Below are 15,294 nucleotides of genomic sequence, written 5' to 3' on the forward strand. Positions count from 1 at the left end.
CACGCTGGGGGCCAGTCTCCCTGGGCTCAGTCTCCTCACTTACCAAATGATAGCTCTTCTTCACAAAGATCTTAAGAAGATTAAATAAGATAACATTTGTAAAAACTTTCCTAACATAATACAAGGCACATACTTGGCCTTCAGTAGTTACTTTTCCCCAACCTGCCAACTAACAAATTAGGTGATTACGAACTGTGTGAGATAATTCCTTAATTGTAAAAGAATTCACCTCAGATTTTCTCCCACAGTGACACGTCCCAGTGCATTCAAAATCAGATTAAATTTCAAGAACATGTATGGTGTATAAAATGAAATTCACCTGTGACAGAGGCCAATTCCTTTACTCTTGTTCACTTTCCATTTTTGTCTTTCAAGCAGGTATGGCTTACTCAGTCTACATAGTACTGTCAATGACGGCTCAATGAAACGTAACGAACCTAGAACTTAAACCTCTGAAGGCATGAGCTTTTGTCTTCTCGGCTCACAGCAGGTACTCATTTGTTGAAAAAAATGAACCTTAGAAAAATATGTCAAAGTTGCTACTGGGCAATGTTCTAACCCATTTTCAATAGCAAATGAAGCATCTAGACTTACCATTCAAACACTGGAAGCATCAATAACACATTATTATATGCATTTATACTGAGCTTTCTCATTTCAAAGAGAATAGTTTATGACATATCTATGATATCTGACTTGATTTGATTCAAGATGATCCTTCTACAGTTCCACAGGAATCAGATTCTTTGCCTCAATACTGGCCAGCCATCTTGCAAATAGATGTTACTAGGAATGAAATTAGGCTAATTTAACTCATTACCATCATAAATACAAACTCCAAGGAAGCATCACTTTCACTATGTAAAGGTGAACACACTACAAGCTTTCTTTTCTCCTTTGGCCACAGCACTGCTTGTAGGATCTTAGTTCCCTGACCAGGGGCTGAACCTGGGCCCCTGGCAATAAAAGTGCCGAGTCCTAACCACTGGACCACCAGGGAATTCCCTAACTTTCTAATATAAAGTGGTTAAGACACCTAGAATGGCCACTAGTTTGCTGCCTGCATTAAAAGTACGTTTAAAAATGGTTTCCAGATATTTTCTAAAATAAGCAAACTAAAACTATATCCAAAATATGAAAAAAAAAAAGTTACAGAAGTCAAAAGATATACGTGTAAACATTAGTGCTGCACCGTTCAGTTTAATAGATGATGATTTTGTACATATTTTGCCGGGCTCTACCAAAAGAAATGAGCATTCCTGCCACCAAGGAACTCAACTTATGCAAGGGACAATACAACTGCACACTGGTACTATACACAAAAGGCTCTGGCAGGGCTCTGAGGAACTTTGAAATGTCAGGTTTTCAGAGAACTCTGTTCCCATGACTGCACAATATCCAAACCACCGTAAGTAAGTGGGAAATTCATCTAAAGCATAATGTGACCCTGTAAATGTCTTGAGAATCACTTTGGTAAACTGGAAGGCTCAATGCATACCAGGTAGGAGCCCTGGGTTTACCCCCAGCCCAACCACTTACTAGCCTGTGACCTTATCAGCCAAGTCACCTGATCTTCAGTTCCCACCATAAGTAATATATGACAAGAGCCACAGCCCTATTTCCCTGACACTGTATTTAAGGGAATAAAAGAAATACTACTTTTAAACTGCAGGGCACTATGTAAATGGATCATCATTTGCATTCCTGACCTGAACTGTCATTAGAGGCAAAGCCCCCCCCCCCCCCCGCCACTTATTCATCAACTATTCAGTGGGATGACTTCCTTCCACTCTATGGAAAGGGCAAAGATTCTCAAGTTCTACTGCAAGGAATGCATTCCAGAAGCACTGCCATCTGAAACCAAATGGGGCAAAACTGGGTCACAGTAAAGTCCCACACCCTCCTGCTTCCCACTTTAGGAGATAAACTCCATTCAACAGAGATAAATAACCACAGGTAAGAACCAAAGAACAAAGCCAGAGCCAGATCATCAGTAAAGTGAGTGAATTTAAGTGATAATATACAAAAATTAACACCCACACAACATTATCCAGCCCTCACAAGATACCATTCTTTGAAAAATATTTAATGTGCACACAGAGAATTTTAATGGAATTTTTATGTCTTAAGTGCCACTAGACCATCAACACACTTTTCACTCACTTATAGGTACGAATTCCTATAAGCACTTAAAGTATTAACAATGACTTCCGACTGCTGCGGTGGGGGATGAGGGCCACCAAGATGGAGAACCCTCCCCACAGACACCTACGTTCTCTTACATATGTTCATTCTCTCTCTCTCTCTCTCTCTCTCACACACACACATACATACACACACACACACACACACACACACACACACACAGAGGGAGAGAGAGAGGGAGAGAGAGAGAAATTTAGAATGTGGATTCCAATCCACTAGTGAAAAACCATCGAAACCTTAGAAGTTCAACCTTTTGGAAATTTGGCTGTAGGGGACATTTTTCATTAAAAAACCTCTCAAGTATTCAATGACCATTACACTATACTCCATGAGGAAATGAAAAAGAAATACATATCTTCTATGATTTAAACAAAAATGAAGTGGCAAGAAGAGGTAGTAAAAAGGGAATGCATTCAACAGGTTTCTGGGAGCACGATCAGGATTTTGCCTCATCCTGGTCATAAAGCCCTTTTATACTTGAACTTGAGTGTCTAAAGGCATTTGTCAAACGGTCTTTTGTCTAACACACATCTGAAGGGGTGGAGACCTAGCAGTAACATTCCAGGAGACTTAATCAGAGGCATGTTTGGACAAACAGGTTCATCATAGGGATGATAGTTTCCATTTTCAAATGTGATCAGCTACTGAAGAACCTGGTGACACTGTTAGGGTGTTTTAATATATTTAGTCTAAAAAAGAATCAATCATCAGTTCTGGGGCAATTTTTAAGCTAACGGAGACAGCCTGATTCAGACTGTGAGACCTTAAACGATTGTGAAATGTTCCCACAAGCTGCAGAAAAAAATACTACAGTCCCATGACTGAAAACATTAACAAGGAGAAGTAAGGTATACTTTTCTTTTCTTTTTTTTTGGTCGTGCCTCATGGCTTGCGGGATCTTAGTTCCCTGACCAGGGATTGAACCCAGGCCCACGGCAGTGAAATCACCCAGTCCTAACCACTGGACCGCCAAGAAATTCCCAAGGTTTACTTTTTACACAGCTAAACTTACCAATTTATATCAGCTTTGGCTTACTGATTCACAAATTTAAGAGATCTGAATTTAAAACAAAGCTCTTGACAGTCTTTTGAAAGTTTGTTTTTTTAAATTAATTCTATGAGCTCATGCGTGGTGACAACCTGGATGTTGTCACTACTAAATTCACAGGGCATTTAATAGTTTACAATGCGGGGCTTCCCTGGTGGCACAGTGGTTAAGAATCCGCCTGCCAAAGCAGGGGACACGGGTTTGAGCCCTGGTCCGGGAAGATCCCACATGCCACGGAGCAACTAAGCCTGTGTGCCACAACTACTGAGCCTGCACTCTAGAGCCCGCGAGCCACAACTACTAAGCCCATGTGCCACAACTACTGAAGCCCACGTGCCTAGAGCCTGTGCTCTGCAACGAGAAGCCACCACAATGAGACGCCTGTGCACCGCAATGAAGAGTAGCCCCTGCTCGCCCCAACTAGAGAAAGCCCGCACAGCAATGAAGACCCAACAAAGCCAAAAATAAATTAAAAAAAAAAAGTTTACAATGCATTTCAACAAGTTATATTTAATTTAAAACTGTAAGGCAAAATGATTTGTACATAGTTATAATCTGGAAAACAGTAACTCTTTTAATGAGTATTCTCAGGGAGAAAATACCCCAACTCCCATGAGCTACATGAAAACTGGATCCATAAAAATCAGTTTTTATGTGTGTTTGTTTTTGTTTTGTTTCTTAAAAATATTTATTTATTCAGCTGCGTCAGGTCTTAGTTGCGGCATGCGGGATCTTTCATTGTGGCACGCAGGCTCCAGAGGATGCAGGCTCAGTAGTTGCGGCACGCAGGCTTAGCTGACCCACGGCATGTGGGATCTTAGTTCCCAGACCAGGGATCGAACCGGTGTCCCCTGCGTTGGAAGGCGGATTCTTACCCACTGGACCACCAGGGAAGTCCCTTTATGTGTTTTTTATGTGTTTCTTTCTGTATGTGGGGATAAAAGGGATAAGTTTGGGGGGAATGAGAGTAGCAATAAGGGGTAAAAAACAAAATTTAATCCCATCTAAATTTTACGTATTAGAAATTTTAAAATTCAAGCTATGGTAGGTTTAAAATACATACCTTCTTTCTGCTAACATTTCATAGAAGTCTCTGATATCTTGACCAGATTTTTCCATACAGTGATAAAATGCCAGCTGACTTTCCCGATTTGCAAAATCCACCTTTAAAAAAAAAAGAATACTGCGTGTTTAATCCAAGTTTCAGATTTTAATGATGGAAAGTGTTACCAAATTTGAAAAATTCTTCCCAACATAGCCTTCTGGATAAATTTCAAGAAAAAGTAACTTATCTAAGTGAAACAGTCCTCATAACTAAAACTGTATTTTTTTAACCTGAAATCCCTCTCAAATTCTACACAAATCTTGATAAAGAATTACAATTTAAAGTTCTAGAACCCAATCCTGAGGAGTGGAAAAAGCAATGTGGAAAACTGAAACATACCTATCATGATTCTAGGTTGTCAATTAAATAATCAGACCAACTAAATCCAGTAATCTACTGTGCATAATTTGCTGGAACCACAGTTAGAACACAAAATATGGAAGAACATTTGAACTTTACTCACAGCCAGGACTCAGAGTCACTTAAAGCATGATACCCACCATCTATCAATATCTTATTTCGAAAAGACTGATTTCAATCTAACTGTCATAGTTATTAAGTGCAAAAATTCCTTCAAACTATCATAAACAGAAGTTTCTAAACAAAAACACCGGACAAATAATCGTGCTTTCAGTGGTTACCCACTCTTTAGGAGAGGAGGAAAGAAGATGAAGAGAGGATCGTTCAAGAAGCTGGACTGATACCTGGAGCTCCTGGGTGTGCAGAAACCCACAGGTGACTGTGGGCCAGCCTGCACTAAAAGCACACAAGTGAGCATCAGGTACCTGGGGCGTAGAGAAGCACACATCCTCGAATGAGAGGATTTTTAGGGAAGGTTCTGTGGCTAATGGTTTAAAAGACACTGTGCCCTCAAGTAGCTAGCCAGATATAAAGAATGTAACATCGCCCCTAGAAACTGAGGCCGTATATACTGCATGTCCTGTAAACCAACAAAATGCCAATTACTAAGAGGCTGGGATCTGAACACGATTTTGTTTTGCTTCTGTTTGAAGTCATTCTGCACACCTTAATTTTATTCCCACCGATTTTCCTCCCCTTGGTCTCTTTTACAGCTGCTTGTGCATATTCAATTTCATTGTAGAGAACCAGGGCCATGCCTTTTAAGCGGTCAAACACCACCTGTAAAAAAAAACGACGACAAAAAAAAACAAGAGGCTCATCCACTAGACTTAGTGTCAGTCCCAACAAAATTCTAAATCACAATGACACTGCTAAGAAAAAATATATATGTTTTTTTATTCTAGAAAAAATTTCAGGCTTTTCCGATGATGCATGTTATATGAAAACACAACAAAATGTCGTAGGGACCATTTAGAACCATGGATATTGTGGCTTGAGGTATATTATGCCTTTACTTTGTTTTTCTGTATTTACTTTATTTTACTTTATTTCTTTATTTTATGTTGACTGACTCATGTTGGCTCAAAAAAACAACACCCCTGAAAAAGGGGGGAAAAAGTAAAGAGTACTGAATCAACATAAATTTCATATTGTACATCCACTGTACTTCAGCAAAAAAAAGAAAAAAAAAGAAAAAACTACACTATAGCAAAGGAAAAATAAGAAAAAAATAGTAAGTTGCAATGAATTTTGGTCATAAGCAGCACTGTCTTAAAGCTTTTAGATTTTTTATTTATACTAATAGTCTTTAAGATGTGCTTCTTCAAACAACAAAAGCTACATTTAAAGAAATGTCAAAGTTATGCAACATACCTACCACAGTGTAAATCTGCTTTCAAGAAGTTAAAATCTTTACCTTCACATAATGGAATGGGGTCCAGAGACCCTGTTCCTGTTATGTTTGTGAATGTGTTACATAACAAACATTGGTTAGATGAGTATTCTGTTGTGTGTCCCTTTAAAGTCATCATGGTTTAAAAAAAAATCAAGTCTAATTACATATTAGTGTGAATGTGAGTAATTATATAATTAGGCTGTCTAATCTTAATGTGAGATAAAGTTACAGAAATCCCTAAGAAATATTCTATTTAACAGTATTATGCAGATTAGTTCCAAAATTAATCATTTTGGCGGGTTCTAGATAGTTTCTCAAAATACTCATATCATAAGCTAATAGATGCAAATGCTCTTCTAAACCCAATTTTGGAAAAGAGAATTTTAATGTATGAGTTACTAAAGAAAAGAAAAAGTCAGTACTAGAAACTGGGACTGAAAGGACAGAATACCAAAAAAAGGGAGTCAGGAGTAACTTTAAACCACACAACCAAACCTCCCACCTACCTTCACCACAGGCCCATATCGGCAGAAATGTCGTGTTAAATATTGATCCGATACGTTTGAAGAAAGCCCATCTAACCACACACAGTTTGTAGGCATGCTCTTTCCAAAACCCAGCTGAATACAAAAGGCAAAATTTCTATTAGTTAAATCACCAATTATTCAACAACAAAATTCTGAGAAAACTTGTCTTCTGTAGGAATCTTATCAAACCAACACCAAGTGGGAACCATCAGGTTAAAATCAAACAGAAACTGACACAAAAATTATCCTGCCTGGCTAAGCGAGGATTAACTCAGATTACAGTATAACAGGATAAGGATACGAAGAGGTTTATCACCTTCATGGTTATCTAACTGTACTACTACAATTTTAAATAATCAGACATATGAACAGAAAACTCCAAATCTTAAAACGCAGCGACTATTAACAGTACAATAACTTATGTAAATTCCTTTACCTTGAGACGATTATTTCCAAGGTATTCCCCATCCATCTTCTTAATAGCCTTACAAACGCTGGCAATATCACAGTATTGCAAGAACGCATACTGAGGAACTCCATTTACTTTCTTAATATCAATATCCTGAAAAAGCCAATGGATGGATACCACTTAGTGATATGCCAATAAAAAAATAAATCAGAATAAACCAAGTCCATATGAGCTACATTTCTCAAAATAGTCATATTCCCCCAAATCATTTTCCTAGTTACAATTATACATCTTAATGCAACTGTAAATTAACAGCCTAAAAAACTATTCAACACAGCATTTGTAGTCACAAACCATGAAATCCTTCTCATGTGAAGCTCTCTGCAGAAGAGCAACTGCAGTGCAACTCAAAACTCAAAATTTTAAATCCACAACACCTGTGTTAAGAGACATTTATGAGAAGAAAAAAAAGCAGCCTATTTAATGAAAATCTAAGAAACAGTTCTCTTCTGCAATATCTAAAATCCTTATTGGGGTAAGCCATTTAAAATACAGTATCTGAGAAGAGTAAGAATGATAAAGAAATCAAGTTTTCAAAAAGTGATTTAAAATACGCAATCCTAAATTAGAAGACTCATTCTATCAGTATATCTAACTGAATCAAACCTGGTGATGATAAATGTGGTAATAATCTCTCATAACCAGAATGAATGGATTATATAAATACCTGAACTACTCCGTGAAGATGCATTAGAACACCATCCCTGGATTAAAGAAACACTCTATAAAGGAATACCCCATCTCTTTGGAATGCTCAAAACCTGTAGTCACATCTGACACTCCGGTCCTGCCTATTAAAAGGAGGTAGTGAAAAAACCTGGCTTACACAGGAAAATGGTCCAGAGAAACCAGACACCTGGATGGCAAAACTTGTACTTAAACAATAATGAGCTGGGCCATATAGTGCAGATTATGTATTGTGATTATCTAAGCCTCCTTAAGGGTCACAAGCCAATAATCAAAACCTGAAACAGAGCAAAATGAGTAATGCATTTAAAGAGCTGTTCGATGGGTCTTTAAAAAAAAAAAAGCAATAATTTACACTCAAAATTTTTCTAAGTAATGGTAAACAGAAGCTGTTTTCATCATTATGTAGAATGTAATAACCCAGGATAGCTCTACTTAAAGAGAAATGTTTCAAAGGAATACTGGTGGGTAGATTCACTAAATAGGTGCTTCCGGCTATAGCATGATCCGTTATCGGTAAGTAGAAGACCATGTTCTCAAAGACTGTATGTCATTAAAACAGTGACAATCATGAGCAATTGCAAACATGGTAAGATAACAGTTTTCAAACAGAGTACTGACATGTCCACCTTATTGATAAGCATAGCTCTTAAAACACAATAATCATCCCATTTTTAGTAACCCTGGTGATGAAAATGTATCCATGTGCCCAAATACAACTTTTATACTCCTCCAATATTTATAGTAGCAGCTACATTCAATAAAAGTATGTTTGAAAGTTTTATCAATTCAAAGCCTCATGAATGCCAAACAGCAAATTAAATAACAGATCGTGGTATAAAGACAGAAGAAGCTGGAGCCCAGATAGGTAATTGAGCATCTAGTCACTCATCCAGGTAGGCAGTAGAGCTGAAATTAAGAGTATACACTACCCTCTGGGCTTCCCTAGTGGCGCAGTGGCTAAGAATCTGCCTGCCAATGCAGGGGACACGGGTTCGAGCCCTGGTCCGCAAAGATCCCACATGCCGCGGAGCAACTAAGCCCGTGAGCCACAACTACTGAGCCTGCACTCTAGAGCCCGCAAGCCACAACTACTGAAGCCTGCATGCCTAGAGCCTGTGCTCCACAACAAGAGAAGGCACCGCAATGAGAAGCCCGCGCACCACAACGAAGAGCAGCCCCCGCTCGCTGCAACTAGAGAAAGCCCGCATGCAGCAACAAAGACCCAGTGCAGCCAAAAATAAAATAAATAAAATAAATGACTTTAAATTAAAAAAAGAGTATACACTACCCTCACAAAAATACGAAACTGAGAAAAGTCGAAATAGTTGAAAAAGAAAGATGAATGTTTTGCTGGTGTATCTAAATATACAGCTTCTCTTCTTTTTCTTCACTTCTACCAACCACTCCAATCTCTTGCCTCAAGCCCCTAAAGATGAGGTTTAGCTCAGCCACAAGCACAAGTAATGTTTTACTCACAGGACTAGATTATGTCATTTAAAAAATTAAGAATCTTTTGTTTAGAGCATTAGTGTATAAATACAGATGGATAAATGGACATCACACACACCCTTAAAAGATTAACAATAGCTGTTTCTATCCAAAACATTTTTTTACTCTCCAAAGTCCAAATATACTAGAGTACTTTCTTCACTGTTATTAATATAGAGAAAATCTAGGAAAACAGAAGTATTTCCCTGTTTTTCAAACACAAAACAAAATAGTATATCCTAAGGGTACAAAGCTGCAACCAAACTATTTTCACTATAATATGACTCAAGTTTTAAGTCATGGGGAATAGAAAAATCTTTCTATCCCTAAATCTAACAATTACTTGCATAATTTGAAAAATGATTCTAATTAGAATTTCAAAATAGAACTGAGTTTCCAGCATGCTATCCACATTCTAGTAATCCCCAAGGTACTTCTGATGTGCATTGTGATAAAAATAATCATACACTAATCTGCTGCTTCTTTCTTACAAACACGTTTTCTCTTCCAGATTTTCCTTTCAACCCACAGGACTAGAGATGGCATTAAAACAGCACCAGATGGACAAAGATAAGAAAAGTGGAAAGGAAAATATATATGTAAACAAAATACAGACAATTACATATTTTTACATACACACATAAAGCAGTCCCTGCTGGGTTTTGCCAGATCATCTTTTAGCAGCAGTTAAAAACACATAGGGCGGGAGATGCAAGAGGGAAGAGATATGGGGATATATGTATATGTATAACTGATTCACTTTGTTATAAAGCAGAAACTAACACACCATTGTAAAGCAATTATACTCCAATAAAAAAATGTTTAAAAAAAATAAACCACATAGGGCAAATGGGAAAAATATTCATTACACCATCTAAGTATCGTTTTTCCAAATATAATCTCTGCTATGCTTTATGTTTTTTGACAAAGATCTAACACTGTTTTTATTGTAAAAACAAAACAAAACAAAACATACCACAATTTCTCCAAAGCGTTGGAAGATGTTGCGAAGATCATGATAAGTAGTGGTTTTTTCAAGGTTACCAATAAAGAGAGTTCTTGTTGCTTTGGGGTGAAATTCATCTATCCTTTCATCCAAAGGGCGAAATTCATTTTCACTTTCTGTTTCTGTAAGTGGGATGGGGACAGAGAGTGTTTTAATATATTCATATAACGTGGGAAAATCTACTTTAAAAAATCAGATCTCTGAAATATTGGGATTAATTCTCATATAATCTGAAAAATTATACACACCATCAGAAACAGCTCCAAATCAAAAGAAGAATACAGAGGCTAGAGAAACTTGTCCAAAAAATTAAGAGAAAGTTAACACCCTGATCTTTAAAATAGAAAAGAAGACTGAATTTCAATCTAAGTTGATTTGTTTTAAAAAATAATCACTAATACAGAAATAGGTTTTAATCCCCAGCAAAAAATAGTAATATTTGAGCCTAATCTTAGGTTCCAAAATTATGTGGCAGGCTCTGAATGTGCAGTATAAAACTATAATCTGAAATAAACATAAAATTCAGCTAAAAATAGTCCAGCTTCATTATTTAATTTACATTTCAACATTTTATAAAACAGTTAGCATTTTATGTTTGCCATACCCAACTGTCTAAATGCAGCAATTTTTAAATACAAGAATAATACTTGTATGAAAACTGACTGAAGTAACGCTTATGAAATATCTTCTTTTGGTGTTGCATGGTACCCAATGACAAACAGAAAGAGACTAAATGACTCTTAAGGTTTCTACTTCTTATGATCAAAAGCCCTGGTTCAACGTCTAATTCAATCACAGGCTTTCTCTGAAGCTCCATTTATTAACTTCGTCTAGGGCAGGGACATTCAACGTTTTCTGGATAGTAATTATAATACAGCCTGTATGTTCTCGCTCTCTTTTTTAATGTAAAACAAACCCATCCCAAAAAGTTAGTATTTGATCAACCTGACTAAATCAAAGTGTTTAGTGCCAGCCACTGAAACATTACTGATAATGTCAATGACAACACCGGTATTAAAAAGACTCAACTTCTGAGATGTTGGGTGAACTCAGCCAGAACACATCTCACTCCTGATTCCAGTTTGATAATGGCAGCTCAGCTTAATCTTACCTGTGTCACCAGAGAGTACATACTTTTTCAGTCAGGTGGACCCAGAAACTGTCCAGCACTCATACACCTATCTCTACATTTTCATCTTATTTCACAGGGGTATATCTCATTTTAAGCTCAACTAGGTCTTCTTAAAATTATGTAACTAACAGAGGGCACATACTTAGGAATATTTCATTTAAAAGGAGAAAAAGAAAAAAATAATTCAGGCACATCTTGAGGTTTGTACTTCAAAAGGCAGAATCAGGGGAGTTCCCTGGTGGCCTAGCAGTTAGGATTCTGGGCTTTCAATGCCATGGCCCATGTTCAATCCCTGGCTGGGGAACTGACATCCTGCAAGCCACGTGGCGTAGAATAAAAAAAAAAAAAGCAGAATCAGAAGGATAAAGCATGATTTGCAACCATTAAAATCTGTAATGAATTCATTTCTACCAAATAGCTCACTTAAAATTTCAAAATCAGAAATTCAGTTGGGGGCAGGGAGGGAGTGTCTTTTCCACATGTAATCTATTCAACCTTCATGACCAGTTTTAAGTCTTACTGTCCTACACATCATTGAAAAGACTGTTTTATCCTGCAATTTCATGTTTAGGGGATTGTAATGCTGTGCATAGGAGTACAAAAGCACAATCTTAGAAGCCACCAGAGGTCTGTCTACAGAGTTAGGTTTCTTGGATTTGGATCTTTTTAATTCCAAGACGTCCTTGACCTAAGGAAGCAATCAGCTCCATACATTTCAATATAAAACATTTATGACAACCATCCAACAGCGTAATTCCAACCAAGTGTCCCTACTCAGCTTTCAAATATCCCATTTAAACTGGTGTTTCAATGCTGTCCCATCTGGAAAAAGTACCTTCAGCTCTCCGATGCTTGAACCAATCAAACTTCTCAACATCTTCAGTGGCAGGTGGTTAAAAAGCCCCAATTAACATCCTGGGTGCTAACTAATTAGGTAAAATGATTTTTTTTTTTTACAATAAATATCTCAAGCTAAGCCCACTACTTGGAGATTAGAAAGTCACCTATTGATAATGCCCCTGAGTTAGATCCTCACTAGTTAATAATTATATATGGCTCTAAAAACTTACAGAGATGATATGACATTCTAAATATTATTCCTCAAAGTCAGTTCTGACCTGTTCCAATTGTGTTAAATAAGAACTCCTGAGTTGCTCTTAGCCCAGTACAAGTTAGGGCAGTACATCTCAAACTTTGCGGAGGAGGGAATGTGAAGGCATAACTTATAATTCCTTTGAAAAAATAGTATGTCTTTGAATTCCTGTGTTTTATCATAAAATTATGCACACTTTATAGCCTTCACTCTAACAACCCTGACTGTGCCTGTTTTAATATACAAATGACACATTCTTACCAGGGAAATTCTATTTTTTTCCTCTTAATTGTCACATAAAATGAATATTCCAAGAAAATGGGCTATGTTTACCCTATAAATTCCACTCAAAGTTTTAGTCTTAAAGTTCAACTGTCCCACACACTTAATGTGAATGCATAATTTTAACATTTCTATTCATTCTTCTACAGATTTACTCACAAGTAAATCAGGGGTTTTTAAAACTTGAGCATGCAAATTCTAAACCAGTAAGCTGCGGTATGATCAAAGAGTCTGTATTCTAAACAAGCACTGCAAGTGGTTCTGAAACAGGAAAAACACTGACCCAAGTCATGCCTGACAAGACTTCCTGCCTTAGAATAGATAGGTCTTACAGGTAGGTTCAAACAATAAAATGTCCCCTTGAAATTTTCAACGGGTTGCACTCAAAAGACTTAGTCCTGCCACTCTGCCACTACCTTTCAAGGCCATGGAAGCTAGAATAACAGATCCAATTTGTGCTGGGCATAATGGAAAGAAAACTGGTCTAACTAGTCCCTCAAATTGATATAGTCTGTTTTCTAATTCAGAATAATTCTGTTGTCATTCTCCTCGGAACTATCACCTTATCTCAATCAACTCAATCCTTTTGGGAAAGCAGGATTCAACAACGGACTATACTTTGCCTTTCACGACTCTTAAAAGTTAGCATGCTCTCTAACAGAAACAGAAGAATCTTTAACCCTTCCTAGCCAAAACAACCTATTTTATTAAGTTGAATGACAAAATGCAACCACTCTTTAAAACAGAAGACACCGAAGGTATGTTTTAAAAAACAGAGCTTGGGGGCTTCCCTGGTGGCGCAGTGGTTGAGAATCTGCCTGCTAATGCAGAGGACATGGGTTCGAGCCCTGGTCTGGGAAGATCCCACGTGCCGCAGAGCAACTAGGCCCGAGAACCACAACTACTGAGCCTGCGCATCTGGAGCCTGTGCTCCGCAACAAGAGAGGCTGCGATAGTGAGAGGCCCGCGCACCGCGATGAAGAGTGGCCCCCGCTTGCCACAACTAGAGAAAGCCCTCACACAGAAACGAAGACCCAACACAGCCCAAAATAAATAAATTTAAATTGTTAAAAAAAAATAAAATAAAATAAACAGAGCTGGAATACTGTCCACATTGAGGATAACATGTGGCCCTTTCATATAATGGAATAAAAATTACACTAAAACTCAGCTTCCTTGTCTCTTACCTGGCCCTATCCATGCTGTTACTTCAATCTGCATGCCAAAGAAAAGTTTTCCTTTTGATGCAGTCAATGCTTTTTCTTGGTCCTCCTGCTGCCGGAAGAATACCAGACCATACCTTTCTTCTGAAGTTCCATGTATCTGCACTGAAGTCACCTTTCCAAATTTCTTAAATTCATGGAAAAGGCCATCTTTGAGACTTGTATCTAAATCCCCAAACAAAAACAAGTTGCTTATTTTTCTAATTTAGTTACAACTCGAAGTGTAAGCTACTAAATCTTTAGTCTGATTTTTGACCTAATTAGCATTAAAACTTTACTTTTTCAAATAAAATAACTCTAAAAATGAATTTTAGAGACTATCGTACAATTCTGAAAATAAACCGGGGGTTAGAAGATATTACTAGTTATTTGTTAGGTAAGAATGATATCATGCTTACACAGGAAAATACCCTTATATTTTACAAATAAATACAAAAGTATAGATCTTTTAAGTCAAGTGTGAAATGATGTAACATCAGGGATTTACTTTACGATAAAAAGGTAACAAAGAACAGGAAAGAAGGAAGATGGAGGCGGACAAAGCAAATGTGGCAAAATATTGATGATTTTTTAATCTGGGGTATGGTATAAGGGGAGTTCATTTTTGCTACTCCTTCTACTGTGGGTATGTTTAAAATTTTCATGATAGAAACTATACAAACACACATATATATGCATATATAAAACTTTAAAGACTTAGAAAGAAAGCCATATTTCTAGTTTTCCAAGCATCATGTTGATGATAAAATTGTGTGGGAAATGGCATGTAACATGCTAAACAACTTTAAGGCCTTTTACAGATGAATTATACTATCTGGAGGTCTTGTATTAATTTGCTTCATTATAAAAATTAAAATTGTAGGGCTTCCCTGGTGGCGCACGGGTTGAGAGTCCGCCTGCCGATGCAGGGGACACGGGTTTGTGCCCCCGTCCGGGAAGATCCCACATGCCGCGGAGCAACTGGGCCCGTGAGCCACGGCCACTGAGCCTGCTCGTCCGGAGCCTGTGCTCCTCAACAGGAGAGGCCACAGCAGTGAGAGGCCCGCGTACCGCAAAAAAAAATAAATAAAAAATAAAATTGTAGAGAAAGACAAGCCAATTATAACCCCTGTCCATTCCTAAATTACAAAGTAATCTAAATCAGAAGTTCACCAACATTTGTGTCTCAATATCTCTATTCATAAACCTGGTATGTAGGTTTTATAGGCTGTTTTAATAAATAATTTAAGTAATCATTAAAATGCACTTAGCTAAGAAATGCTTAGTTTGG

General features: G+C 37.5%; 1 protein-coding gene across 6 annotated transcripts in view; it reads right to left on the reverse strand.

Moving 5' to 3' along the window:
* Positions 1–15,294, reverse strand: part of SPEN (spen family transcriptional repressor) — a 93,668-nt gene that overhangs the window by 12,326 nt on the left and 66,048 nt on the right. For 5 of the 6 annotated variants that reach the window (XM_027110048.1, XM_027110051.1, XM_027110053.1 and 2 more), the window contains 6 exons: positions 13,989–14,189; positions 10,265–10,416; positions 7,078–7,203; positions 6,621–6,734; positions 5,385–5,498; positions 4,317–4,417 (listed from right to left, as the gene is read on the reverse strand). In XM_027110048.1, coding sequence (XP_026965849.1) covers positions 4,317–4,417; positions 5,385–5,498; positions 6,621–6,734; positions 7,078–7,203; positions 10,265–10,416; positions 13,989–14,189 — 808 coding nt within the window. The remainder of the gene's footprint in view (positions 1–4,316; positions 4,418–5,384; positions 5,499–6,620; positions 6,735–7,077; positions 7,204–10,264; positions 10,417–13,988; positions 14,190–15,294) is intronic. The other variant, XM_027110049.1, reaches the window with a different exon arrangement.

This window comes from Aethalodelphis obliquidens, unplaced genomic scaffold (assembly GCF_003676395.1).
Source record: "Aethalodelphis obliquidens isolate GAN/ISIS:26980383/991018 unplaced genomic scaffold, ASM367639v1 scaffold9, whole genome shotgun sequence".
NCBI classification, from domain to species: domain Eukaryota; kingdom Metazoa; phylum Chordata; class Mammalia; order Artiodactyla; family Delphinidae; genus Aethalodelphis; species Aethalodelphis obliquidens.